General features: G+C 37.5%; 1 protein-coding gene across 5 annotated transcripts in view; it reads left to right on the top strand.

Annotated features, from left to right (window-relative positions):
• The first annotated feature begins 1356 nt into the window (after positions 1-1356).
• Positions 1357-26367, top strand: part of PRRC1 (proline rich coiled-coil 1) — a 43105-nt gene continuing 18094 nt past the window's right edge. The window contains exons 1-8 of one of the 5 annotated variants that reach the window (XM_033405827.2): positions 1357-1715; positions 2656-2866; positions 6117-6252; positions 7353-7742; positions 10088-10248; positions 12817-12919; positions 15204-15367; positions 22015-22118. In XM_033405827.2, coding sequence (XP_033261718.1) covers positions 6138-6252; positions 7353-7742; positions 10088-10248; positions 12817-12919; positions 15204-15367; positions 22015-22118 — 1037 coding nt within the window. In that variant the 5' untranslated portion in view covers positions 1357-1715; positions 2656-2866; positions 6117-6137. Of the gene's footprint in view, positions 1716-2007; positions 2155-2629; positions 2867-6116; positions 6253-7352; positions 7743-10087; positions 10249-12816; positions 12920-15203; positions 15368-22014; positions 22119-26367 lie in introns of those variants that run through there. The other 4 variants (XM_033405826.2, XM_004279863.4, XM_033405828.2 and 1 more) reach the window with 4 other exon arrangements.

The following is a 26367-nucleotide window of genomic DNA, read 5'->3' as shown; positions in this document are numbered from 1 at the left end:
CAGTCCCGATTTCCTTCTTGTTCTGCAAGTTTGCCAGTCACCCTCCCTCACAGCCTTTGCACGCTCTTCCTTCTGTTCAGAGAACCACAGGGCTGCTTCCTTATGATCTGTACTCAAATCGCACCTCCTCAGAGAAGCCTTGCACATCTGTCCTATCCAAAGTGGCCTACCCCAATTACTGTCAATAATAATCACCCTATTGACTTTCCTCAAAGTGCGCATCACAAACAGTACTTAGTTCTTTTATTTTCCTGCTCATTAGCCTGCCTCTCCTGTGAGAAGATCTGCCTCTCAGTGTAAGGATCTTGTCTGTCTTGTTCATTGCTACATTTCCAGTACTGATGCTCAGCACATTGCAGCCACTAATAAATATTTGTTGAATGAATGAAGAAAGGAACAGTTCTTATAGCTATTAAGGGTGTAGACCAAAGAGAATAGAGTTGCTAACTATTTTCAACACCAACCCAAACAGCACTTTCTGGTGAGTAACCTAGACAGCCATCTACACACATTCTCAGTGGGTGGGATAAGAGTCACTGCCAAAGGGAACAACCCACTGCAGCTGCAAGTCATTTTGTCTGAAATTAGGGCATAGTTAAATAGTATTAACGTTTCAGTGAGGTATTGGAATTTTTAAATGCTTTCAGCTGTCAAGTCCGGGATATTATATTAATGCTAAATCTACAAATGAGTTCCTGAAGGAATTTGGGAACAATAAAAACAAGTTTTTCATGTGTTTACCTCTCAGTTTAAAAAGTGCTTTCGTATGTCTTATTTTAACTCTGTTACCTGCTTGATTAGAGATGGCAAACAACATTATTCCTATCTTACAGATGGAATATTGAGACTTAGGAAGAATAAGTGACCTATACAAGGTCACTTGTATAGTGGCCTATACAAGGTCCCATGACTGCTCAAGTGGCATTAGGGCACTCCTGGACCTAAACAGGACTTCTGATTGCAAATTCTTTAGATTCCTCCATTGCACTCTTCATTGATTTATTTAGTGTACATTATTGAGCACCGACTTTCAGGAACTGTTTTAAGGGCAGCACGTAAGGTTAAGAAAGTGGATAATCTTTGGTTTTCCATTAAAAAAAAAGAATGTGTAATACATGAACTTTGTGGGGGAAATCAGTATGGTAGCTGCCACCGTGCTCTCTCTCTTTCTTGATGCAACCGCTATTATTTGGAAATCTTTGAAAATACATAGGATAAGTCTCCTGTTTCCGGAGCAAGGTCCTTCCTGGAGGCGGGGACTGGACTGGACGACCCGGGCTGGTTCATCGTCATCCCCGCGGGCGGCCACGGCACAGAGTAAGTGAGCTATACCCGGTAACAAGGGTTCCATTCTCGCGTACGGAGGTTGCGGCGTGGAAAGTTGGGCAGCTCTGCTGCAGAATGCTCCTAGAGCTGGGCAGCACCCACCCCTGCGGGCAGGAGGATCTTTGGCCCCAAGTACTCCAGCAGGTTAAATTTGCGGCCACGGGTCGGGGCTCCGGGCGAGCGAGACGGGGCGTGGCGCGGGGCGGGGCGGCGCGCGGCCGACGTGGCAGCGCAGGGAAGTGCACCTACGGTGGCCATCTTGGAGGCGGGGGCGTGCGCGGCGAGCGGTTTCCTGCATCTTGCTCGTCTTCTCGTAGTCGTAGTCCTACAGCTCAGCCTCCGTAGTACGCGCTTTTCACTGCCACGCAGACACTGTCTCCGGCCCGCAGGTGAGCGTCAGCCTGGCAGTAACGCGGGTGCATGCGGGCGGCCGGACGGGACGCGGGCTCCCAAACCGGTGCCCAGGGGCGCCGTGGTGCGAGGTGGGCGGGCCGGCAGGCGCCCCGAGAGCGAGGGTAGTTTGGGAGTTACGCCGTCGTGCAGTCCGGGCGCGGCCCGTGGGTGCATGCAGGGTTCAGGGTGCGCTTCGAGAGGCAAGCTGTTCCCGCCGCGGCTTACACGGTGGGTGCGGCCCGGGGGTCTTATCCGGCACTTTGCTCCAGTTCCGGGACCGGCGCCGGCGCCCCGGGTTGTTTGGCTCCACCTTCCACCGCGCTGGCCGGAGGGGAGATAAGGAGGCAGGAGCCCATTGACCTTAGCTCGGCCCGGCGCGGCCTGGAGACGTGGCAGAGCTTGGGGAGAGGCCGCTACCGCCTGGGAGACTCCTAGGTCAGCAAACGGGGACGGGCAATGGGATGTAGCTTCCTTTCCCGTGGGTTCCCCCATCGGTGCCTAGCGCCGCTCCAGAGGGCTTTTGGACTGTGCTGTCTCTTTGTTCGTTCCTGGGAACTGCTTCGGGCAAGTTTGCCGGATAGCCTGTTCTGTAGATTGGCAGAATTTGTCCAATCCAAGAGAGTTTTTGTCATTCCAAGTAGTTATTTTAAGAGACAACATGTAGATTTCTGCGAACGTGACGCATTTTGGCATTCCAGTCTTTTCCCTGTACAGCTGCTATTTTGTCAGTGAACGTTTATGGAAGTTATTTTGGGATAAGAAGTGGGAATGCAGAGACAAAACTCAGACCTTCCTGTAGCAGTGCTCACTAAAGGGTAGTAGAGGTTATCTTTTGAACCGGTAATCAACAATAATAATCGCTTTTAACAAGCTTTTACATTTATCAAACCTTTTCTTGTATCTTTATAAGTAACCACCTACTTTTTTTAACTGAAGAACCAAGACACAAGCAAATTGGAAGATCAGGGTCGGTCCAGAGACTGAGGACTCAATTTTCCAAGCCATTTCCATCGCTTTTTTTCCCATCACTTTTTGTTGAATGCTGATACATTAATATCCTTTTTGTGTCGAGAATGAGCACTAGAACCTTTACCAACTCTGACATTTTGCTGTTACTTTTATCACAAGAGCTTTTCTTTAGTAAAAGGTATGTTTATGCATCCAAAATTTACCCAATATTGTCATTAAGCCAATTCTCAAATAGTGTGGCTTTTAAAGACAGAAAGAAATTGCCCAATTATTCCATTTTATGGGTTGTACGCATTGTACAGGTTCTTTTGCAAATGCATTAATTTTTATCTTTAAATATGATTTCTACTAATTACTGTGAGAATTGGTAGCATCTGTAGGAGGAAGATGAATAACCAGTAGAAAAATGAGATGAAGAAAAGAGGTAGCTTTATCAGGGGGTGATAAAGTCCCCAGAAGGCCATTCTGTCCCTGATTATCTTTGTCTGTAGGTATTGAATGAAAGGATTTTGCTTCCCTGGATACGTGTTTTCTACTTACTGCCATAGATCTTTCCTCTATATTCACAACAGAACTTTTTGAAAGTGCTGTACACATTTGCTTCACCTCACACCTCAGTCCAGCTGAAATTGGCTTCTATCCCCACTCCTCCTATGGAAACGGCTCTCACTAGGTTTCATCTCCAGTTTGGCAAATCTATTGACTTTTTCATATATCATCCTATTTGTCTTTTCTGTAGCATTTGATACTGTTGCCCATTCCTACCTTGAAACACTCTTCTCTGGCTTTTGGACACCACAGCCTCCTGGTTTTCTTCCTATCTTTCTGGTCTTTCATTCTTCTCTGCAGGCTGTTTTTTTCCTCCTGGGCTCTTCCTCAAGGGTTCGTTGGGCCATCTTCTTTTTTCTCCTGGTCTTCTCATAGAATCTCTTTTCAGCACATGGCTTTAGAGACTATCAGTAAACTGATGAAGCCCGCATTTATGTGGTTGCTGAGCTGCAGACCAAGTCACCAGTACTTGGACGTTTCAAGGAGCTTGAACTTAGCAGGTCCAGTATTAAATACTGCATAATCCCTCCTCTCCCAGGATGTCGGACATACACCTTGACCTCCTCCAGTGATCCCTGTCTCACTGAATGGCACCACCGTCTCTCCAGTTGTGCAAGTCATGCCTCTCCCCCTCCTGGACCCCATATCCAGTCAGTCACTGAGTGTTAACCACCTAAACATTTCTTGAGTCTATCCACTCTCTCCATCTCCACTATCATCACTTTAGTCTGGGGCCAGATAACTCTTTCTTGTGGAGGCATCCTGTGCATTGTAGGATTTTTAGCAGTATCCCCAGCCTTTACCTACTAGATACCAGTAATACCCCCTAGTTCTGACAAGCAAATATGTCTCCAGACATTGCCAAATGACCCTTGGGGGGAGAGGGGCAGAATCACCCTCCTCCACTCCCCATTTGAGAATCACTAACCTAGGACGTTATTTGAACTACTTCTGTATCCTTCTTAATGGTCTCTCTGCATCTACTCTGACTGCCCTAAGGCACAAACTGCATACTGTGGTCAGAGGAATTTTTCCAAAACCCAAATATGAATGGCCAAAAGCTGGAATCCGCCTAAATGTCCTTCAACAAATAAATGGATAAGCAAACAGTGGTACAACTATAAAATGGAATACTCTTCAGCAATAAAGAACCAACCATTGATATATCCAACAATTTGGATGGATCTTAAGAGCATTCTGTGGAGTGAAAAAAGCCAATCTCAGAAAGTTGTGTGCTGTATGATTCTATTTACATAACATTCATGAAATGAGAAAATGGTAGAGAACAGTCGGTTGCCAGAGCTTATCGTTGATGAGAGGGTGTGACCAAGGAGCAGCATGTGGGAGTTTCGTTGGGGTGATGGAACAGTTCTGTGTCCTGATTGTGGTGGTAGCTACATGAGTCAGTGCATATGATGAAACTTCATAGAACTACACACACACACACACACGAATGTAAAAACAGGTGAAATCCAAATAAGGTCTGTAGTTCAGTTACTCGCATTGTGCCAGTGTTAATTTCCTGGGTTTTATCACCGTAGTCTAGTTACGTAGGATGCCATAATGGGCAGAAACTGGGTTTAAGGTACTCATGAAGTCTGCTCTATTTTGGCATCTTCTTGTGAATCTGAAATTTCTTTAAAAAAGTGAAAAGACCCAATGTGTCATTCCCAGTTTGAATGCCCCACAGTGAGTTTCTGTTCTTAAAAGACCCAGCTCTTTAATTTGGCTTAGACGTGTCAGCGCAGTCTGAGTTCTTCTCCATGTCTCCGGTCCTCATTATTCCTTTCTGCTGCATGCGTTTTCTTGAATGTGTCAGTGTCCCTCAACCTTCCAGGGCCTTTATGCCTTCTCTGTATTCACTTTTTCTGGCATGTGCCCTCTTTAGCTCCTTTCCCTTGCCTAATTAAATTCTGATCGTCCCTCAGATCTCAGCTTATATGTGACTTCCTTGGGGAACCCTTTTCTGTCCGCAAGTCAAAACCGTATTCCCAGCGAGCAGAGTTGTTCTTGCTCTCAGAGCACATCATTCAGGCTATAGTTCATTGTTATGTTGCTGTCATTGTTTGACCGTCTCCCGGACCGGACTTTAAGTATCCCGTTTGTTTTGCTTACACTGTATTTCCAGAGGCATCAGTACAGTGCTTGGCAAGTGGTTGACCGTTACTGAATATTTGTTAAATGAGTAAAAACTTCAAAAACTTAATTTGGTAGGTTTAGAAGTTTTGATTTTATACTTGAGGCAGGCTTGAAAATTTGTAATTTTTAAGGAAGTTTTCCCACATTTTGTAACCCATTTTTGACTGTTAGGTCAAAATGCTATCTAGTGGCATTTTTGCTACAGTTAAAATTTCTAAAACCCAAGACATATCATTTAGCCATTATGGGGCACATTTTAGAGTGTAGACTAAGAAAACCTGGGAATCGAACACAGTAAATTTTTTTTTACTGTTAACAGGAGTAGCCCTCATACACTGCTTAATGAGAGAGGAAGTGTTTCAAGAATACTTTAAATAACTTATTTTTATTTTAAAAGTAATAGTGACTGGAATCTAGATATAAATCTACCATGCATCCATGTGGCAGAAATTAAGTTAATTTACTATTTGAAATATATTGGGTAATTAATTACTTAGTTAACGTAAAATTATTTCTCAGTAATGGATTAGGTGTGTGAAAATGTCTCAGATTGTTTGCACGCTAAATATTCTCACAGACTATTAGGAATTTTGACAAACCCTTCACCTGGAGATAAGTGGCATTATAAACAGTAAAGACAGACATCTGTCTGTTGATTATTTTAAAAAACTATTCTCTAACTATACAAGGTTTAAAAATATAGTTTTTATTACTGTGTAATATTTATTATATTTTTACAGTTTTACCGTAATTGAAGAAAAATGATGGAAGAGAGTGGAATAGAGACAACACCACCTGGGACTCCTCCACCAAGTTCAGCAGGACTGGCTGTCGCTGCCACAGCGGCACAGCCGTCTTCCCCCCCAGCCCCTTTAGGTACGTGCAGTTGTCTAGCATCAGTATGTTTTGAGGTTAGTCAAGATACTGTTATCTTTTCTCAGAGTCATTTAAAAAAGGCATAGAGGCATACCTCAGAGATACTGTGAGTTCAGTTCCAGACCAGTACAATAAAGTGAATATTGCAATAAAGTGAGTCACATGAATTTTTTTGTTTCCCAGTGCATATAAAAACTATGGTTACACTATACTGTAGTCTGTTAAGTGTGCAATATATTATGTCAAAAAAAAGAATGTACGTACCTTAAGTAAAAACTTTGCTAAAGTATTGCTTAAAAATGCTGATCATCATCTGAGCTTTTAGCGAGTTGTCATCTTTTTGCATTAGTAACATCAAAGATCACAGATCACCATAACAAATATAATAATAATGAAAAAGTTTGAAATGTGAGCGTTACTAAAATGTCACACAGAGACACGAAGAACAAATGCTGTTGGGAAAAATGGTGCCGATAGACTTGCTTCACACAAGGGTTGCCACAACCCTTCAATTTGTAAAGTGGAGCAAAATAAAATGAGATGTGCCTGTATATTAAAAATTCTGTAATCTTTGCCAGGATGAAGGGAGATAGCCTTTTTTAATTTAAGCCCAAAGACAGAAAACATATATGTTTTGCTTTATCCTAACTTTCATTTTTTATGTTCATACTGACTAGAAATCTTCTTTGTTATGACAGAGATATCCTAAAAAGTATGTGTTAGCTTTGTCTAATGTTCTGTGACTTTGTGGTGATTAACCTTCTGACCAAAGTTTGAGCCTTAAATTGTGAGGTTTTATGCTCATATCAGCAGGGATGAAAAACGGCTTTATTTTATTAAAAGCACATCAAAACAAACAAAAACACAAAGGTCTGCAATACCATAACTTAATTTTACATATCTGCTGCTTTTACTGATGGGAGTTGAAAGTCATTTGCACTCGGTCATAGTCATATATTTCACATCACACATTTAAAAATAACTCTTGGGATAGGGTCTGTTAAATTTTAAAATTTTCCAAGAAGACAGTAATGAGACACTTTGAAAACTAAGTGAAAAACATTTCACTGACGCACTTTTTCCTGCGCTCCTTTTTCTAGCTGCGGCCAGCGCTTTCTCTTCTCCAAGCGTGTCCTCTGTGCAGCCCCCGCCGCCACACACTTTCTCCACCCCTCAGCAGTCCCTGCCTCCTGTGAGGCCTTCGCCACCCTTGCCCTTTGTGCCTCCTTCACCGGTTCCTTCTGGTCCTCCACTCATTACCTCTTTACCACCTCATGTTTCTCCACCAACTGCTGCTGCCTTCAGTAACCCTCCTTTATCCCACTTCCCACCTTCCACTTCTGCCCCAAACACTCTCTTATCTGCCCCCGCTTCGGGTCCTCCCACATCAGGATTCTCTGTCGGCTCAGCCTATGACATTACACGAGGACATGCAGGAAGAGCTCCCCAGACACCCCTGATGCCGTCTTTTTCTGCACCTCCGGTGACAGGTAATTCTCTCTCTCACTGATAACTTTGAAACAAGTGGTTATGGTGAATGTTTTATTTTTTTTTAAACAGCTTTATTAAGGTATAATTCACATACAATTCAACCCTTTCATGTGTACAGTTTAATAGTTGTTACTGTGTTTATCGAGTTGTGCAGCCATCACCAAAATCAATTTTAGAACCTTTTAATCAGCCCCAAAGAAACCCCATACCTGTTAGCTGTCACTCCCTACTTCCTCCCAATCCTCATGGCCCTCAGAACCACTAATCTACTTTCTGTTTCTATGAATTTGCTTATTTTGAACAGTTCATATAAATGGACTCATAATATGTGTCTTTTGTGACTTAGTGTAATATTTTCAAGATTCATCCATGTTGTAGCATGTGTCAGAACTTCCCTTTTAAGACTGAATAATATTCCATTGTATGGATATACCACGTTGTGTTTATGCATTTCATCAGTTGATAAACTGTTGGGTTGTTTGCACTTTTTGCCTATTGTGAATACTGATTCTGTGAACCTTTGTGTGCAAGGTTTTATGTGAACACGTTTTCATTTCTCTTGGGTTTATACCTAGGTGCAGAATTGCTGACTTTTTTTTTCCTGGAGGGTTTTTTTTTTTTTAACTGAAGTATAGTTGCTTTATAACATTGTGTTAGTTTCAGGTGTACAGCATAGTTATTCAGTTATACATATATCTATATTCTTTTTCAGATTCTTTTCCATTATAGATTATTACAAGATATTGAGTAGAGTTCCGTGTGCTATACAGTAGGTCCTTGTTGTTTATCTGTTTTATATATAGTAGTGTGTATCTGTTGATCCCAAACTCCTAATTTACCCACCTCCTTCTCCTTTGATAACCATAAGGTTTTTTTGTATGTCTGTGAGTCTATTTCTGTTTTGTAAATAAGTTCATTTGCACCGTTTTTTAGATTCCACATATAAGTGATACCATATGATACTTGTCTTTGTCTGACTTACTTCACTTAGTATGATAATCTCTAGGTACATCCATGTTGCTGCAAATGGCAGTATTTCATTCTTTTTTATGGCTGAGTAACGTTCCATTGTATATGTGTGTGTGTGTGTGTGTGTGTGTGTGTGTGTGTATATATATATATATATATATATCTCCATTCATTTGTCGATGGACATTCAGGTTGCTTCCATGTCTTGGCTGTTGTAAATAGTGCTGTGCTGTGAACACTGGGGTGCATGTCAGAATTGCTGACTTCTGAACAACTACCAGACTATTTTCCAAAGCAGCTGCACCATTTTACTTTCTCACCAGCAGTGTATGAGGGGTCCTGTTACTGTGCATGAATGTTTCATTCCCTTTTCCTTGATCTCCAGAGCTTCCTGTTTTCATTTAAATTATTTAAATAAAGCTGATGTTACTTAATATATGATTTTTATATGATATAAAACTTAGTACATGATTAGTATGTGGAATGTCAGACAGAATTTGAAACTTTTGTCCTAACATTTTGTGCAGTTATAGAGAAACATCAAGGTGAAGTCTGAGAGTTTTTTTAAAAGCTTTACTTAAAAAATTATTAGGACTGAATGGTCCAGGGAGTAGTTTTATTTAGCCAGGTAAAAGTTCAAAAACAAATAAGTGTATGTGCCATGAGTTGGTGGAATTGGACTATTTTATTTTCTAGGTCAGTTACACCTACTTTTTCGACTTCCCAGGAATGGTTATTGGAAATCAATATCAAAACTTCATCCTGTCATATTCTGCCTATTGTTTCTCATTTTAGGAAAAGAAACAATTTTTTTGTGATTTTATAATCCAACTTGGCTTGTCTACCTTAACAAATAAAAATTTTTCGAGAGTACAAGTATGACACCCAAGTGTATGTGGATTTTTTTTGAGTTAAAATAGGGTATGTGGATATGTTTACTAATTTTTACATGCTTTTTGTATGATGGGCTTGAGTGCTCATATCAGCTATTTTTATGCTTTAAAGAGATTCAAACTGTAGCTGTCTGCATCCAAGTGCTCATAGGGCAAACATGAAGTACTTTTGGATGTATATTTTCTGTCCATTTTCAGGGCACTTGGTGTAAGCTTATGAAGAGGGAAAGAAATTTCTTCTTTGGAATTTTGTATATTTTATTTTATTTTGTTTTATTTTATTTTATTTTTTTTGGAATTTTGTATATTTTATAAAGGTTTAGGTGATTCTTTGAGCTCATATCTCAGTGTTGAAATGCCTGAGTATATAGTTACATTATTAAAGCTGTTTTGAACTACTCATCTCATATGTTGTATCTTCTTTTTATAGGAAATAGTTTATGGAATAAATTACATATATTAACATTTTTGCCATTAACTAGGTATTTTGCCAACTCCCATTACTCAGCAAGCTGGTTTGACGTCTCTGGCACAGGGAACTGGAACCGCATCAGCCATAACTTTTCCAGAGCAGCAAGAAGATCCTAGAATTGGTAGAGGGCAGGATGAAGCATCTGCTGGTGGACTCTGGGGTTTTATTAAGGTAAGGGGTGTTTACTTTAAAAATCACGTTTAATATTTTAATTATAAAACTAACAGATATTCATTAGAGAGAATTTTGAAAATACAAAGAGGTGTAAGGAAAAATTAAAATACCTTTTATTCTTATTACACTTTTTCTATAGTTCCTCTGTCTTTTGGATGCGCATATCTATGTAAATGTATCTCTTTTTTAGTGAAAAGCAAACTGGAGTAGTGACACGTGGACACAATTTTGTGTCTTTTGTTTGTCTACCTAGCGTGTATCATGAATATCTTCCCAGCTATAATTCTTCAGGCTACTTTGCCCAACATGTCATTGCATTTATTTCCCATGTTTTATTTCACTTACCTGTTATTGGCATTTTCTAATTTAATTCTTATTAATTAAATTGTGATGAGCACTCTTGTATGCCAATCTTTATGTGCATCTCTGTTTTATCAGAGTTAATTCTTGGTAAATGTCAGTGTGGACATTTTAAAAATTACTGATACATATTGCTCTCCAGGAAGGTTATACCAAGATACACTGTCATAACATCATTCATTTGCCAGCAGTGATTTTATTAATTGAAATGTAGTATTTTCTAATTTGATAGGCAAAAAAATAATACCTTGTTTAAATTTGCATTTCTTTGTTACTCAATTTGAACTTTATTTAATGTGATTTTTGGCCATTTGTATTTTTATTTTGTGAAGTCTGTATTCATGTTCTTTGCTCAGTTTTGAATTGGGATGATTTTCTTTTTTAATGAATTGATAAGAACTTAATGTAAGAAGAATATTTTATTATATGCTATCATATGTTGCAGTAGCCTCCATTTTTATCTTACATTTCAACTTTATTATGCTTTATTGACACAAAGCCTTTTAATTTTGGGGAGTCATCTCTATCAATTTTTTTTTCATTTTTTTTAAATGTTAAAAATCACATTTACCTACTGTATTATATGATAATTATTTTTTTATGATTTCTTCTAATTTTCTTGTGGTTTCATTTTTTTTACTTACGAAGTTGATATAGCTGATACTTACTTTACTATATTATATGAGGTAGAAATCAAACTTAATTTTTTTCCAACCACTTAATCGACTGTTCCAAAATCATATCCCAGTGATTTGATATGTTACCTTTACCTTAGTTACTAAATTGTGTGTTAACCTCAGTTTCTGCACTCTGTATTTTATTTCACTGCTTTGCCTGTCCTTGCAACAGTACCACACTATTTTAATTATTGTAACTGTTTATTTATTACACCAATATTTATTGAAAGCCTACTCTGTGCTGAGGTGGGGATGAAGAGTATTCATAGATGAGTCAGATAGAAAAGTCAGTTCTGAGTCTCTGCATTCATAAAGGCAGATCAGCATTTGGTTGTGTAAGTTTGCTGTTTTCAAAATTTTTCTTTGCTGGTCTTTTCTATTTATTTTTCTTAATGAATTTTAGAATCGCTTTGTCAAGTTCCCCTCAATATTCTGAGGGTTTGGCTGCAATTTAATTACATGTTAAACATATTTTTAAATTGGTAGCTGGTTAAACTGATTTACAGCGTTTGAGTTTTATGTATCAGAAAGATGGCATTTTTCTAAGCTTGCTTCTTTATATCACTTTGTGCTTTTTAAAGGTCTTCTTTATGTAGAGACTGTCACTTCTTTTCCTCGTTAAGAGCATGTGTCAGCATGTCAGTTACCAGTTGTAATACTCAGTTCAACCCTACAGATCTTGTAAATAACTCTTCTAATATTCAGCATAAGATGGGTGGACAGTCTTAAATATCAGTGTTATGAACTCATCTGTTTTTCTGAATCTCCTTAGTTTAGTAGTAGGTTGGGACAGGTGGAATCATGGCCTGTTAGCCAGATGCCATCTCTAAGTCTCTTTGACTGTGGAAGAAGCATAGATGGAAGGAAATACTCAGATCTGGTTCCTTCTGTCTAATAGTGTGGTTTTAGGAATTCAGAGGACTAGGTCTGGCTTTATTAAAAGGGAGAATTTGGGAACAAAACAAATAGGAAGTAGGAAAAAAGAAACTTTCATAGAACAGAGTATTATATATTAAGGTAATAAGTAACTCTGGGAAATAAAGATAAGAAATGTTTTTACTGTTTTTATTTTTATATTAGGGAACAAAATATGAGTCTTCAGAGACATCCAATTGCAGTCTTTATTTGGGACCTTGATGGACGAGTTTTGCCTAGTCTTTTATATAGATAAATAAATAGTAATGAAATGAAATAAAAATATAGGTATACATAGAAATGAAATAAACATATATACATACACACATACATATATATGCAGTAAACATACTTCCCAGGCCAGTGTTGCTCGAAGTGGGGTCAGTAGATTGCTGTCAATCTATGATGAGATGAGAAGAGAAATTGAGAGGAAGCATTTTGAAATTTCATAGCAATTTGACATTACCATAACCTTAGTTTTCTTATATTTGACAAAAGTATAGGTCTGCAATGCATTGGAAACTTAAAAAAAATTTTTTTTTTCCTCACCATCCGGTAATCATGGTGTTCTTTGCTTAGAATGAGTATTTAAATGTGAATTTGTTCTGTGCAGGGTGTGGCTGGGAACCCTATGGTGAAATCTGTGCTTGATAAAACAAAACATTCAGTAGAAAGTATGATTACAACGCTGGACCCTGGCATGGCTCCATATATCAGTATGTACATAAAATAGAGCAGCATCTGCCATATAAAGTATGTGCTCATGTCAGCCACTGAGTGTAATCCCACAGGTCTTGTAATTAGTGAAAATCCTCCTATATTCTCACATTGATTGTCAGTCTTGGTTTTGATACTTTTAATTCATCTTTTTCTTAGTCACCATTAAATAAATTTTGAAAACTTCCCAGAATGAACTTTGGAGGAGTAAAAATGATTTGAATTATTAGTATACTTACTGATTTTAATTATGAATATGGTTAGTGTTGCTTTATATGAATTTTACCATTCATTGCTGACATTTGAAGTGTTGCTTTGTTCATATTTGGTTTTGACATTTCTCCAGTTATCTATTTTAATTAAATGTGTTTATGTGTAACTCAGGAATAAAATTTTTATAGGCTGTTAATCTATTTACTAATAATATGTCATTACTAGATTTGTTGGGAAAGCTACTGTAATCACCTTTGAACCCTCATTACCAAGAATCCTCCAGACGGTTAACTGGAGGATTAATTTTTTATGTACATATCCAGTAAGTGAAATAACATAATCTTTTAGCAGGATTTGTGACCAATTATTAGTAATTCTGTTGAAGATAACAATTTAGTGGCCAAAGCTATGCACCAGGTACTTGAACAGAGATTTTCAGTAGCAATAAAAAGTCAGTAGCTTTCATAAGTCTTGAGTCTGTTGGTAATTGTCTAGTAAATGTCAAAGGGCAAGACCTAATAATGATAAGCACCATTTATTAAATGCTTGATCTGCCAGATACTAATTCCCATAAGAGCTCTGCAAGCTAGGTGTTATTTTTCTTAAGTTTTAGATGAGGAACTTGTGTTCAGAGAGCTTTATTATTATCCTAGGTTACACAACGTGGTGGAGCTAACACTTAGCTTCTTTGCTTCCCTTTAAGTGGAAAATTGAATCAAAGAATTAACTCAGCTGAATTGTTCTGTGTTTGTAATTGCCAGGGTTTAGAAATTGGGCCCTACCATATATACTGATTTCATATATTCATAATAATCAAGTTTGACATAATTAATGCAGTATATATTTTCTTCTCTTCACAAGCTCTTATTTTTAGTGAGAAAAAGAAAGGAATTAGTATTTTTGGAGCTCTTGTTGTTTTAATGGGTACTGTGTTAGATGGTGAAATCAATTACCTTATTTAATCCTTAGAGCAAGCCCTGTGAGGTGGCAGGAACTTTTCTGTGAGGAAACAAGCTCAGTGACTTCCCCAAGGTACCGAAGCTAGTAAGTGATAAAATCAGGACTCAAACCAAAGACTTTTCCCAGGCCAGTACTCTGCATGACCTCCAGAAAAAGGAAAATAAAACGGGGAGAGAAAGATACAAAATAAATTTCTATTATTAGAAGATATAATAACATATAATCTTCATCACCTATAAAAAGCAGTAATACTGAGTGTGAAAAAGCTATTGACAGGCAGCAAAAACGAGACCATTTGGGTCTAACAAAACTCTAGTAAAACTTACCATGTTTTTATATAAATATTTTAGAAATCACCATAACAATTTCAAATGTATCAAGAAAGCACAAGAACTATTAGAAATGGACTTTAACACAGTTTCAACATTTTTTTGATTAGCTCTCCCTTTATAATCATTAAAAGTGGCATGAGTCATCACAAAAAACCGAAAAGCTTTTTGAGCTGAAGCCTAATGGAACAGTACTTAGCTAGATAGGGTTAAGAGATATGTCCCACGTGGAGAAAAAAAAAAAGAAAAACATGTAGTCTTCCTCTTCTTTCCTATGGTAACCCTTGCTTTTAGGTTTTAATAATTTAAGAAATTCCAGTAAAGATGGAATCTGTGGAACATTGTTTCAATCAGGAAAAAAGAAATCCATAATAAAAAGCCCAGATATTTGGAAAATATTTTCAGCTGTTCCAAAAGATACTTAACTGAGGAAAAGCATTGTTTCTAGGGCAAAATATTTCACAGTACAAACAGCTTTCTTGAGAAATCTCAGAGTAAGATGCCATTAGATGACAGGGTGAAATGTGTCTGCTTGCATCAGGCAGTGTAGTGAAAAGATACAGACCTAGATCTGAGTCCTGACATCATTGCTAAGTAGCTGTGTTACCTTGGGTGAGACCTTATCAGCCTCAGTTTCCTCGGCCAATAAAAAGGTAATCTATAGCTTGCATTGTTTTGCCAGGTTAAGAGTAATTATGTAATAAAATGTTAGTGCATGGTAGTAATTATGAGAATTTCATTATTTTAATTTGGAATTGAAATTTTCTTCTGGTCTTTGTAGAATCCGGAGGTGAACTGGACATTGTAGTGACCTCAAATAAAGAAGTAAAAGTTGCCGCTGTCCGAGATGCCTTCCAGGAGGTCTTCGGCTTAGCTGTGGTGATAGGGGAAGCTGGGCAGTCCAGCATTGCCCCACAACCAGTGGGTTATGCAGCTGGATTAAAAGTGAGTAATAGAGCATCTTTTCCGGGATATAGTATCTGGCAGTTCATTTTTTAAAATTTCTAATGATAATCCTATGGTCTGTATGGAGCTTTTGGGTTTTTACATACTGAAATCTTGATTTGGTTTTTAATTAGACAATTCTGTAGTGTTAGGAAGATACAGTGGAGTTTTAATTTAAAGAAACCTAAAGTAGGTTTTGATTATCGGGGGAGGGGAGGAACCACATGCCAAGAGCACAGAAAGAGAGCAGCAGTTTTAGTCCTGACAGAGATCTTCTTAACCCAGTATTAACGTTTAAATCCATTACTGAAATTATAATATCCCTTGAATCCCGTAAGCTTTTTATTACTATCACTATTAATAATACTTTACACTTTATGTATTTCTTCATGGTTTATGGGATTCTTATATATTTGGAAGTTTCCAGAGTAGTAATGGGGTTCTAGTAAGCAGGTTGTAAATACACCTGACAAAGTCCCCCTTTTCCCTTGTATTTTCCGCTACGGAAAAACCCGAACGAACTTTTTGGCCAAGCCAGTACTTGATGAGGGGACTCGGCGCTCTTCCAGAAAGTTTTCTTAACTTACTTTCTTTGAGTCTTCCCTTTCCCTGTCCTTTTAACTACCTTGCCTTAGAGACCTGACTAGCTGGCATGTTATAGGCACAAAGCCTGTATATAACCAGAGTGTGCCAAGGTCTCATCAGCATATAGAGACCTATTAAATTACATTACCAGTAGTAATGCACTTACCAAAGGAAGACACTGCCATAGTTTTTGGTCGTGAGGGAAGAAGACCTTGTGATTAAGTCTATAGATACCTATATAATCCCTATGTAATAGTGACAGATAATAGAATGGCTTATTTTGAAAACAAATTTCACACACTTGCATACTCACACCACCACTTGAATATTGTACACTTTGTCTTCTGGACTGTTACCATTAAAAAATTTGTCACATACACAAGCCAATCCCATTACCATAGTAGACCTGGCCCCCTCTTGCGTGCTAAGTGCTAAAGTTCCAAGAGTTCTGCCCTCCCTCTCATACACTTTTTACCATCAGTATACAAACACGCAAAAACAAATGAACAGTTCATCAGCATGTAAACACTGCTCCCACCTTAAAAAACAAAAATAAACTAAAGAAACCTTAACAAATTTTTTTACTTTACTTTCCCCATCACCTCCAACCCTAGGTTTTCACTTCGTTTTGCAGCAGAACTTGCAGAGAGTTGCCAACAGTTTTATCTCTAGTTCTTCTCTTCAGTCTCTTACACCCACCCCAGCCAGGCTCTCACCCTCACCCCTCCACCGAGAATGCTTTCAAGGTCGCCAATGTTGTGCATCTTGTTTGACCTACCACTGGCTTTGAGACTCCTCTGTAATGTCTTTTACGCTTGCCTTTGGGGATGCCACACTTGGTTTCTTCCCTGCCTCACAAATTCCTCTGTGCTTCCTTTGCTGGCTCCTTTTCTCCCCAACCTCCTGATGGTCTCCTTCCCTTCATCTACGTTCACTCAGTGATCTCAACCAGTCCCATGGCTTTGAATACCAGCTGTGTGCTGACAGTTTCGAGTTTGTATCTCCAGCAGAGACCTCTCATGTAAACTAGGTTAATATAAAAGTTGCCTTTTTAATACCTTTACTTGAATGTCTCAAACTTATCATGTCTAGTACTCAACTGCTTTTCTTTCCTTCCAACCTGTCCCCCGCCGCAGCTTTCTCCATCTCAGTTGATGACGGCTCTGTCCTTCCGTTTTCTCAGTTGAGAAACCTTGGAGTCATCCTTGACTTCTCTCGTTATCCATGTCCAGTTCGTCAAGAAATCTTGTTCACTGTACCTTCAGAATACATCCAGCCTCTGACTGCTTGTCACTGTCTCCATTGCTCCTACCCTGGGTGAAGCCACCACAAAGCCTTGTTGGAATCTTGGGTTCACCTCCTAACAGGTCATCCCGTTTCTACCCTTGTGGCCCTATATGTTATCCTCAACAGAGTAGCCACGGTAATTCTTTCAACACACAAGATCAAACCATTTCACTATTCTTTTCAGAACTTTATATTTCACTGAGTGTAAAATCCAAATTCCTTACCAAGGCTTCCACAGCCCCATGTGGCCTGGCTGAACTGGCCTTCTATTTTTTTTTTTTTTTAAATTGAAGTCTAGTTGATTTTCAGTGTTTCAGGTGTACAGCAGAGTGATTCAGTTACACCATATATATATATACACATATATGTGTATATATATATATCCTTTCTCAGATTCTTTTGCTTTATAGGTTATTACAGGATACTGAGTATAGTTCCTTGTTGTACAACAGTAGTTCCTTGTACAACAGTTGGTCCTTGTTGTTTATCTTTTATATGTAGTAGTGTGTATCTGTTAATCTCAAATTCCTAATTTATACCCCCACCCTTTTTCCTTTGGTAACTATAAGTTTGTTTTCTATGTCTGTGAGTCTATTTCTGTTTTGTAAATAAGTTCATTTGTACTATCTTTTTAGATTCCACGTATAAGTAATATCATAAAATATTTGTCTTTCTCTGATTTACTTCACTTAGTGTGATAATCTTTAGGTCCGTCCATGTTGCTGCAAATGGCATGATTTCACTCTTTTTTATGGCTGAGTAATATTCCATTGTATATACACACCACATCTTTATCCATTCATCTGTCGATGGACACTTAGTTTGCTTCCATGAGCTGACTATTATAAATAGTGCTGCTGTGAACAGTGGGGTGCATGTATCTTTTCGAACTAGAGTTTTCATCTTTTCCAGGTATGTGCCCAGGAGTGGGACTGCTGGATCATATGGCAGCTCTATTTTTGATTTTTAGGAAACCTCCATGCTGTTCTCCACAGTGGCTGCACCAGCGGCCTTCTGCTTTTCTCTGGTCTTCCCCCTTGCTCACTCCACGCCAGCCACGTTGGCCTCCTTGCAGGTCTTTGCGCTTGTCTGACAGGCTGCTCTCTTCTCACAGCCTTTTCACAGCTCTCTCTGAGCCACTCTTTCCTCAGTTATCTACTTGGTTGAGTCCCTGACCTCCTTCAAGTCTTCACTAAAATCTTCCCTCCACAGTGGGGCCTGTCCTGACCGCCCTGTTCAGTACTGCAGTCTGCACCTACCTGCCCTGCACTCCTGATCTCTCTAGCCCTCCTCTGATCTTTCTCCTATAGCAGCCAGCATCTTCTGATTTACCATATAATGTACGTTGATGTTATTTTTATTTTTTAATACTTTTTTCCCACTAGAATTAAGTGCTACAAGAGCAGAGATCTTTGTTTCGTTTACAGATATAAACTTTTAGAATAGTGCTTCATGTTCTTTAAAATGAATATCTAGCAGTCCTATTGAGATATATTGGTATAAAACCCCAAACAATAGAATTTAAAGTGCTAGGGTAAACTTTTTAAATTAATAATTTATTTCCTCAAGTAAGCAGTCTAATGCAGAAGATGTTTTCACTCTGGGATCTGTTTTGAATTTTGGTTTAACAACATGTCAGCCATATGAGAATAGAGATTTTTCCCCTTAACAGAGCTCTAGCTGCCCACCTGTTGCTATACTTTGATAGTACCTTTACCATCAAACAGCGGTCTTCAGACTTGTGTATAAGTACCTCTGGTGACATGCAAAGATTTTACAAGGTCCAGGTAGACCCAGATAGTTTTCAGGAACTCAGCTTCTCCTTCCTCAACTTCCGTATGTATGCTTTCCTAAAATTTTCTGCCTGAATACATACTTGTAATGGAAGCAACGTGCCATCTCCTTTCTCATCTCCTCTTCATAAGCTCTGACCTCTCCCATTAGAAAATAAAGATATACCGCTCACCCACTGATTGCCTCGGAACCTAAAATCCTTCTGAGTGTCATACGAAGGGACAATTCAAAATAATGTTTTAGATGTTAAGAATGCAAATGACATAATGACTCGGTAAAATCTTCTTGCAAGTCCTGTGGTTTCTAATTGTTCTCAAAAAAACTGATAGGGTTGTCATTCATAATTTCTGATGATAGATCACCACATGATTTTTGGAACATAACTCAAAATTTATGGTTTTTAAAACAGTCTTAAATATTTTATGTTAAATATCATTGCATAAAAGACACTTCAGATCGGTATAAACTGAACTTGAAAGGCTGATGGAGATTTTTTTCTGTTAGAAAAATCTTATTTTCTGAATATTAATAGTTCAGTTTATATTGTGATTTTATTAGTATTTGACAGATTTGTTTTAGTATTGGTTTTTGCCCTTCAAATTTAGAAAAGTGTTCTTTTTCCACAATCTTTAATACAAGCTTAAAATTGAAGTTAATTGAAACTGATATATATAGGAAAGTGATTTGTAATTTTCCCAGCTGTTTGTTTTTTTTCAGAAGCAGTAGAGGGAACTAACAAAAAGAAAACAATGTAGAATATTAAAATTTCAACCCAGATTTTTTTCTCCCCGTCAGATTTTATTTGAAGTGAATGTCTTTTTTGGCTAAACTTAAGTTTTCCTTTAAACATATGAAATTGTTTAAGGAAATAAATCAGCTGTAATTAAAGTTAGGAAGCTTCTGAAACTTCTCCAATGCCAAGTATTAATTTTACTGAAAAGCCAATTATATTTCTGACCATTGTTTTATAGCGTATAGTCAAGAAAAATGTAGTTAATATCTGTAAGAATTTTTGAAGAAGCATGGAAGTTTGATTATCTGAACCAAGTTGCTTAGTATAAGCTCTCAGAGTACAGTATAAGCTCTAGAGGCCTTTCTGCATCTTACTTCAGTTCTGAGACAGTTACTTCAGTGTGGCCTCTAACCTACCTAATTTTTGGTACCCTACACTGCTGAAAAATAAAGTTAAAATTCCCTTCCCAAAACATTGGTAGTGACTAATATCAAAGTGTCTCTGTGACGCCAAAAGATGCCACACTTAAGTAATGTTGTGGTCAGAGGAGGAAAGGGGCTGATTCACCCCCTCTTCATTTTCTCTTCTGGATTCCATAAGAACAAGCATTACACTTGTCTACCTAACTCATTATCCTATCTTTATAGGTGCTAATTAATTTCAGTTCAGTATTTTGTGAACCCTATGAAGTATAAAGCCCTGTGCTGTAGGATAGTAAAAAATGAACCAACTTAGTTTCTGTTTCCTGGGAGCATAAAATCTAGGAATATTTTGTTGTAGTGTGTAGCTGAGATAGCACCTTTGAAGAGTTGCGAATGAATCTCTAAACATCCCACTAATCCCCTAATAGTTTTTTACTGAATTAACATTTATTTAAACTTCTTTAATTAGACATAACTACCTTTTGGGAGGAGGGAATTATTTTACTTTTCGGAACAGATTTACATTATCCAGTACAAAGAATTAGGTTCATCTTAGCTATTGTATTTTCTTTCAGATTCAACAGTGACCTCCTCGTGCACTATTAGATTTGGCGATGCCATATTTACACTCTTTAGATTCCTAATATTAGCCATATAGGCCTTCAGAAGCCCTTAGTTTTTCCCTTGTTCACTTTTTCATGTAGTAAGTTCTCACTGGCTGCCTATTAGGTTAGACACTATGCTAGGTACCAGAGATACAAGAGTAAGCAAAAATACAGCTTGACCTTTTTGTAGTTTAACTCATACCTTCTTTCATCTTTCATGTTTATAAGCTAATGACAGATTGGCCTACACGTTCTCATGCAGTTGTCACTTCTTTATTTATCTGAAATAAATTCAGTTGTCTCTAGAAGTATCTTAGCTTTCTTCATTTTCATTTGAAGAAGAATTGACCCCTTAATCTCATTCACTGCTTAGCTCTGCTGTTCATGATAAAAATAGGGGTATTATCCATGACTAGTTTTATTCAGAAATAGCTTTATCTTGCTTTTTGAACACATTCTCATCATATCATTCATGATCACTTTTATGAAGTGATTCAAATAAAAGTAGTAAACAACCCCCCTTGTCCTCATTAATCCAGCTTTTAGTTTTCTGCCATAAGTATATATTTAATTCATGATTTTGAGTTATCTATATAGTGTTGTCAGCCCCTGAATTTTGTTTCATAAATGGTACTAATTTTCTTGAATAAGCTTTGATGTAATGCATACATTTGAAGTTAAAATAACTGTTATTTTGGTGCAAACTTTAAAGGCTATATATAAAAGGAATCAGAAGAAAGAGAAAAAACATATTTGCTATTGATATGATTGCCTGCCTAGAAAAATTCAAGAGAGAATCAACTAAAAAACTACTAGAATTGATAAATGATTTTTATTTAGTAAGATGGCCTCTTGCCAGATCAACATTAAAAAGCACAGTTTCCTTTTATTAGTAATAACCAATTAGAACATGTAATATAAAAATTATCCATTTCGTGATAGCAATCAAAATAATAATGCATATAGGAATAATTTGGAAGATGCACTGCAGACTCTTAATACTGAGGGGAATACAGTGGGGCTTTTTCACTTTTTACCCTCTGTGCTTCTGTATTGTTTTCATGTTTACAATGAGTATATATGTGTGTTTCTGTATTGTTTTCATGTTTACAGTGAGTATATATATGTGTTTGTGTATAAATGTATATTACTTATACAGTCATAAATTAGTACGTTTAAAACCGAATAATTTAAAATAGTTTCTAATGTACACTGTTTCAGGGTGCCCAGGAACGGATAGATAGCTTGCGTCGAACTGGAGTGATCCATGAAAAACAGACTGCTGTGTCAGTAGAAAACTTCATTGCAGAATTGCTTCCTGACAAGTAAGAGGATTTTTTTTTAACATAGTTATAATTTTTTTAGAGAACTTACAAGACAAAATCTATTTTCTTAACAGCTTTCAAATGTACAAAAAGTATTATTAACTATAGTCACCATGCTGTACATTATATTCTCATGTCAACTGGAAGTTTGTACCTTTTAATCCCCTTTATCCATTTTACTCCCCCTCCCACCCCTGCCTCTGCATCCACCAGTCTCTCCTTTGTATCTGTGAGTTTGCTTTTCCCCCCACATGTGAGATCATACAGTATTTGTCTTTCTCTATTTGACTTACTTTGGTTAGCTTAATGACTTCAGTGTCCATACACGTTGCTGCAAATGGCAAGGTTTTCCTTCCTTTTCAATGGAATAATATTTCATTGTATATATACATACATATTTATGTGTGAGTGTGTGTATAAATCACATTTTCTTTATCATCAGCAGACATTTAAGTTGCTTCCATGCCTCGGTTGTTGGAAATAATGCTGTAGTGAACAGGGGGATGCATATGTCTTGTTGAGTTAGTATTTTCGTTTCCTTTGGATAAATACCCAGAAGTGAACTTTATGGATTATTTGGTAGTTCCGTTTGTGAGGAACCTCCATACTGTTTTCCATAGTGGTTGTACCAATTTACAGTCCCACCAACAGTGCACAAGGGTTCCCTTTTCTCCACCTCTTCGTGAACACTTATTTCTTGTTTTTTGATAATAGCCATTCTAACAGTGTGAGGTGTTATCTTATTGTGGTTTTGATTAGCATTTCCCTGGAGGATTAGTGATGTTGAGCACCTTTTCACGTATGGCCATCTGTATGTCTTCTTTGGAAAAGGAGGCTAATCAGATCTTCTCCCCATTTTTTTATTGGTTTGTTTGGTTTTTGCTGTTGATTAGTATGAGTTCTTTATATATTTTGGATATTAGCCCCATATCAGATATATGATTTGCAGGTATTGTCTGTCATTTGGTAGGTTTCCTTTTCGTTTTGTTGATAGTTTCCTTTGCTGTGCAGAAACTTTTTAGTTTAATGTAGTCCCACTTGTTTTTGATTTTGTTGCATTTGCTTTTGGTGTCAAACCCAGAAAACATCATTGCCACAACAGATATCAAGGAGCTTACTGCCTATGTTTTCTTCTAGTTTTTTATGGTTTCAGATGCTATGCTCAAGTATTTAATCCATTTTGATTAATTTTTATCTCTGGTGTGAAATTGTGGTCCAGTTTTCTCAACACCATTTATTGAAGAGACTGTCCTTTCCCTATTGCATATTCCTGGCTGTTTTGTCATAAACTAATTGGCCATAAATGCATGGGTTTATTTCTGGGCTCTATTGCATTGATCTATATTTTTGTTTTTTATGCAAGTACCATACTGTTTTGATTACTGTTGCTACGTATTATAATTTGACATCAGGGAGCATATTGCCTCCAGCTTTGCTCTGCTTTCTCAAGATTTGCTTTGGCTATTCAGGGTCTTGTGGTTGCATACAAATTTTAGGATTGTTTGTTCTATTTCTGTGGAAAATACTGGAATTTTGATAGGGATTGCACTGAGTCTGTAGCTTCCTTTGGGTAATAGGAACATTTTAACAATGTTCATTCTGCTAGTCCATGGGCATGGAATATATTTCCATTTATTTGTGTCTTCTTTAGTTTCTTTCATCAATGTCTTACAGTTTTCAGAGTAGACATCTTTCACCTGCTTGGTTAAATATATTCCTAACTAACTATTTTATTCTTTTTGATCTAATTGTAAATGGTATTTAAAATTTTTTTCTTCTGTTAGTTTGCTATTAGTGTATAGAAATACAAGAAATTTTGGGGTATTGAATTTGTATCCTGCAACTTTACTGAATTTACTAGTTTTAACAGTTTTTTGGTGGTAGCTTTAGGTTTTTCTGTATATAATATGTCATGTGCAAATAGTGACCGTTTTACTTCTTCCTTTCTGATTTGGATGCATTTTTTTTGTTGCCTAATTACTCTGACTAGGACTTCCAATACCATGCTGAATGAAAGTGGGAAGAGCGGGCATTCTTGTCTTGATCTTAGGTAAAAGCTTTTTAGCTTTTCACTGTTGAGTATATTAGCTATGCGCTTGCCATATATGACTTTGATTATGTTGAGGTATGTTCCTTCTGTATCCACTCTGTTGAGAGTTTTTGTCATTAATGGGTGTCGAATTTTGTCCAATACTTTTTATAGCTCTGTTGACATGACTGTATGATTTTATCTTTCATTTTGTTAATGTGGTGTAGCACATTGATTTATTGGCACATTTTGAACCATCCTTGCATCCCTGGCCCACTTGATTATGGTATAGATCCTTTTAATGCATTGTAGAATCCGGTTTGCTAGTATTTCACTGAGGATTTTTACATCTCTGTTTTTCAGGGATATTGGGCCTTTAATTTTCTTCTGTGTAGTGTCCTTGTCTGGGTTTGGTATCAGGGTAATGCTGGCCTTGTAAAATGAGTTTGGAAGTGTGTCTCATCTTCTATTTTTTGGAAGAGTTTGAGAAAGATTGGTATTAATTCTTCTCTAAATCTTTGGTAGAATTCACCAGTGACACCATCTGGTTCTGGACTTTTGTGTGTTGGGAGGTTTTTGATTACTGATTCGGTCTCCTTACAAGTCATCCATTTGTTAAGATTTTCTGTTTCTTTTGATTCAGGTTGTGTGTTTTTAGGAATTTATGCATTTCTTCTAGGTTGTCCAGTTTGTTGGCTTATAATGGTTCAATAACAGGATTATGTTTCTCTTAGGAGCAAAATATGATTGCTTACACTGAACATCTAGTAAAAAAAATGTATCCTATTTTAGAACCAGAGAGAAAATTACGTTCTGGTCTAGCTCTGTCATCTAACTAGCTATGTGACCTGTGTAGCTCAGCTCACCTTTCTGCTCGTTTCTCCTTTGTAATTATGAAATGGACATTGTGTTCCCTGCATGCTAAGATTGTGTTAATAATCAATTACATATGATACAGTGATTTAGTTATTGGCTTGGATGTTGACCTCCAGTAACAATCATTTACACAGTCATTCAGAGTAATGGAAGGTATGGCAAGAGGGCCTGGAGGCAGTCACTAGGTTTGAGTTCTGTTGAACACTACCTCTCATCTATTTAGTTTGGAAAAACCCTCCAGCAACATAATTCATCTTTTTTTTTTTAAATGTCTTTTCACACTGATAGGTATCACCAAACACCTGTCAGTAGAGGAACATATTTTTTTATTTTTTAAATTCTTGGCTGCATTGGGTCTTCGTTGCTGCACGTGGGCTGTACATAAAATGCTATGTACATTTTCAATGGAATTAACTTGATGTGGAGATGGTGTCAGGTAAGATCCGTGAATGATTGGGACTTGAGCTGAATTATTTGTTTAAGTAGAAAAGAATAGCTAGGACATTCTGCATGGAGGAGAAGTGTGCAGATGATTAAGATGTGTTCTGGGGTCAGTGATTTTAGCAGCTTGGCTGAACACTGTTGGATAGGAAATCAGAAAGTAGCTTGAAGAGCTTTGATTGCTAGGTTGGGAAGTTTGAACTTTCTATGTAAGCACCAAGCAACCATCCAGTGATGATGAATATTAAAAGGTTAACAGAGGGGGACACTGAAATATTCATTTAAGGGCTACCTTAGATTCCATTGTGCCTTTTTCCACGTATTATGTTTCAATAAAAATTATGACTTTGATAATACTGAACTACTTTCAATACCATTTACCCCCTTCATCTTTTGCAGTATTAAGTATCTTAATTGTGTATATATTTTAAACTCCTAAGATATTAGTATAGTTTTGTACACTCTATTCACTTATATTTATTCTCTGAATTCTTTCCTGCATTTTTGGTTTTTCTGTTTGGGATCATTGTCATTCTGCCTAAAGAGCATCCTTTAGTACATATACATTGTGATGGAAGACTTTAGCCAGGAGTTCTCTCAGCTTTTGTCTGAAAGTGCCTGTAAAGCACCTTTATTTTCACAGGGTGTTTTTTTCTGGATGTAGAAGTCTGGATTGGCAGATCTTTTCTTTCAGTACTTTAAAGATGCTGTTGTACTGTTTTCTGGCTTCCATCATTTCTGTTACATCAGCTATCCAGCTTGTTTCTGTGAAAAGAATGTATTGTTTAGCTGCATTTAGGATTTTTTCTGTCATTTTATTTTTGCAGTTTTGTATGGTAGGTACAGGCGTGTGTTTGCTTAGGTATTGAATTTTTGTGGATTCCCTGAGCTTGATTCTTTCTT

This window comes from Orcinus orca, chromosome 3 (assembly GCF_937001465.1).
Source record: "Orcinus orca chromosome 3, mOrcOrc1.1, whole genome shotgun sequence".
Taxonomy (NCBI): domain Eukaryota; kingdom Metazoa; phylum Chordata; class Mammalia; order Artiodactyla; family Delphinidae; genus Orcinus; species Orcinus orca.
Note: the sequence above shows the minus strand (reverse complement) of the source record. Positions and strands in the feature narration are given on the sequence as shown.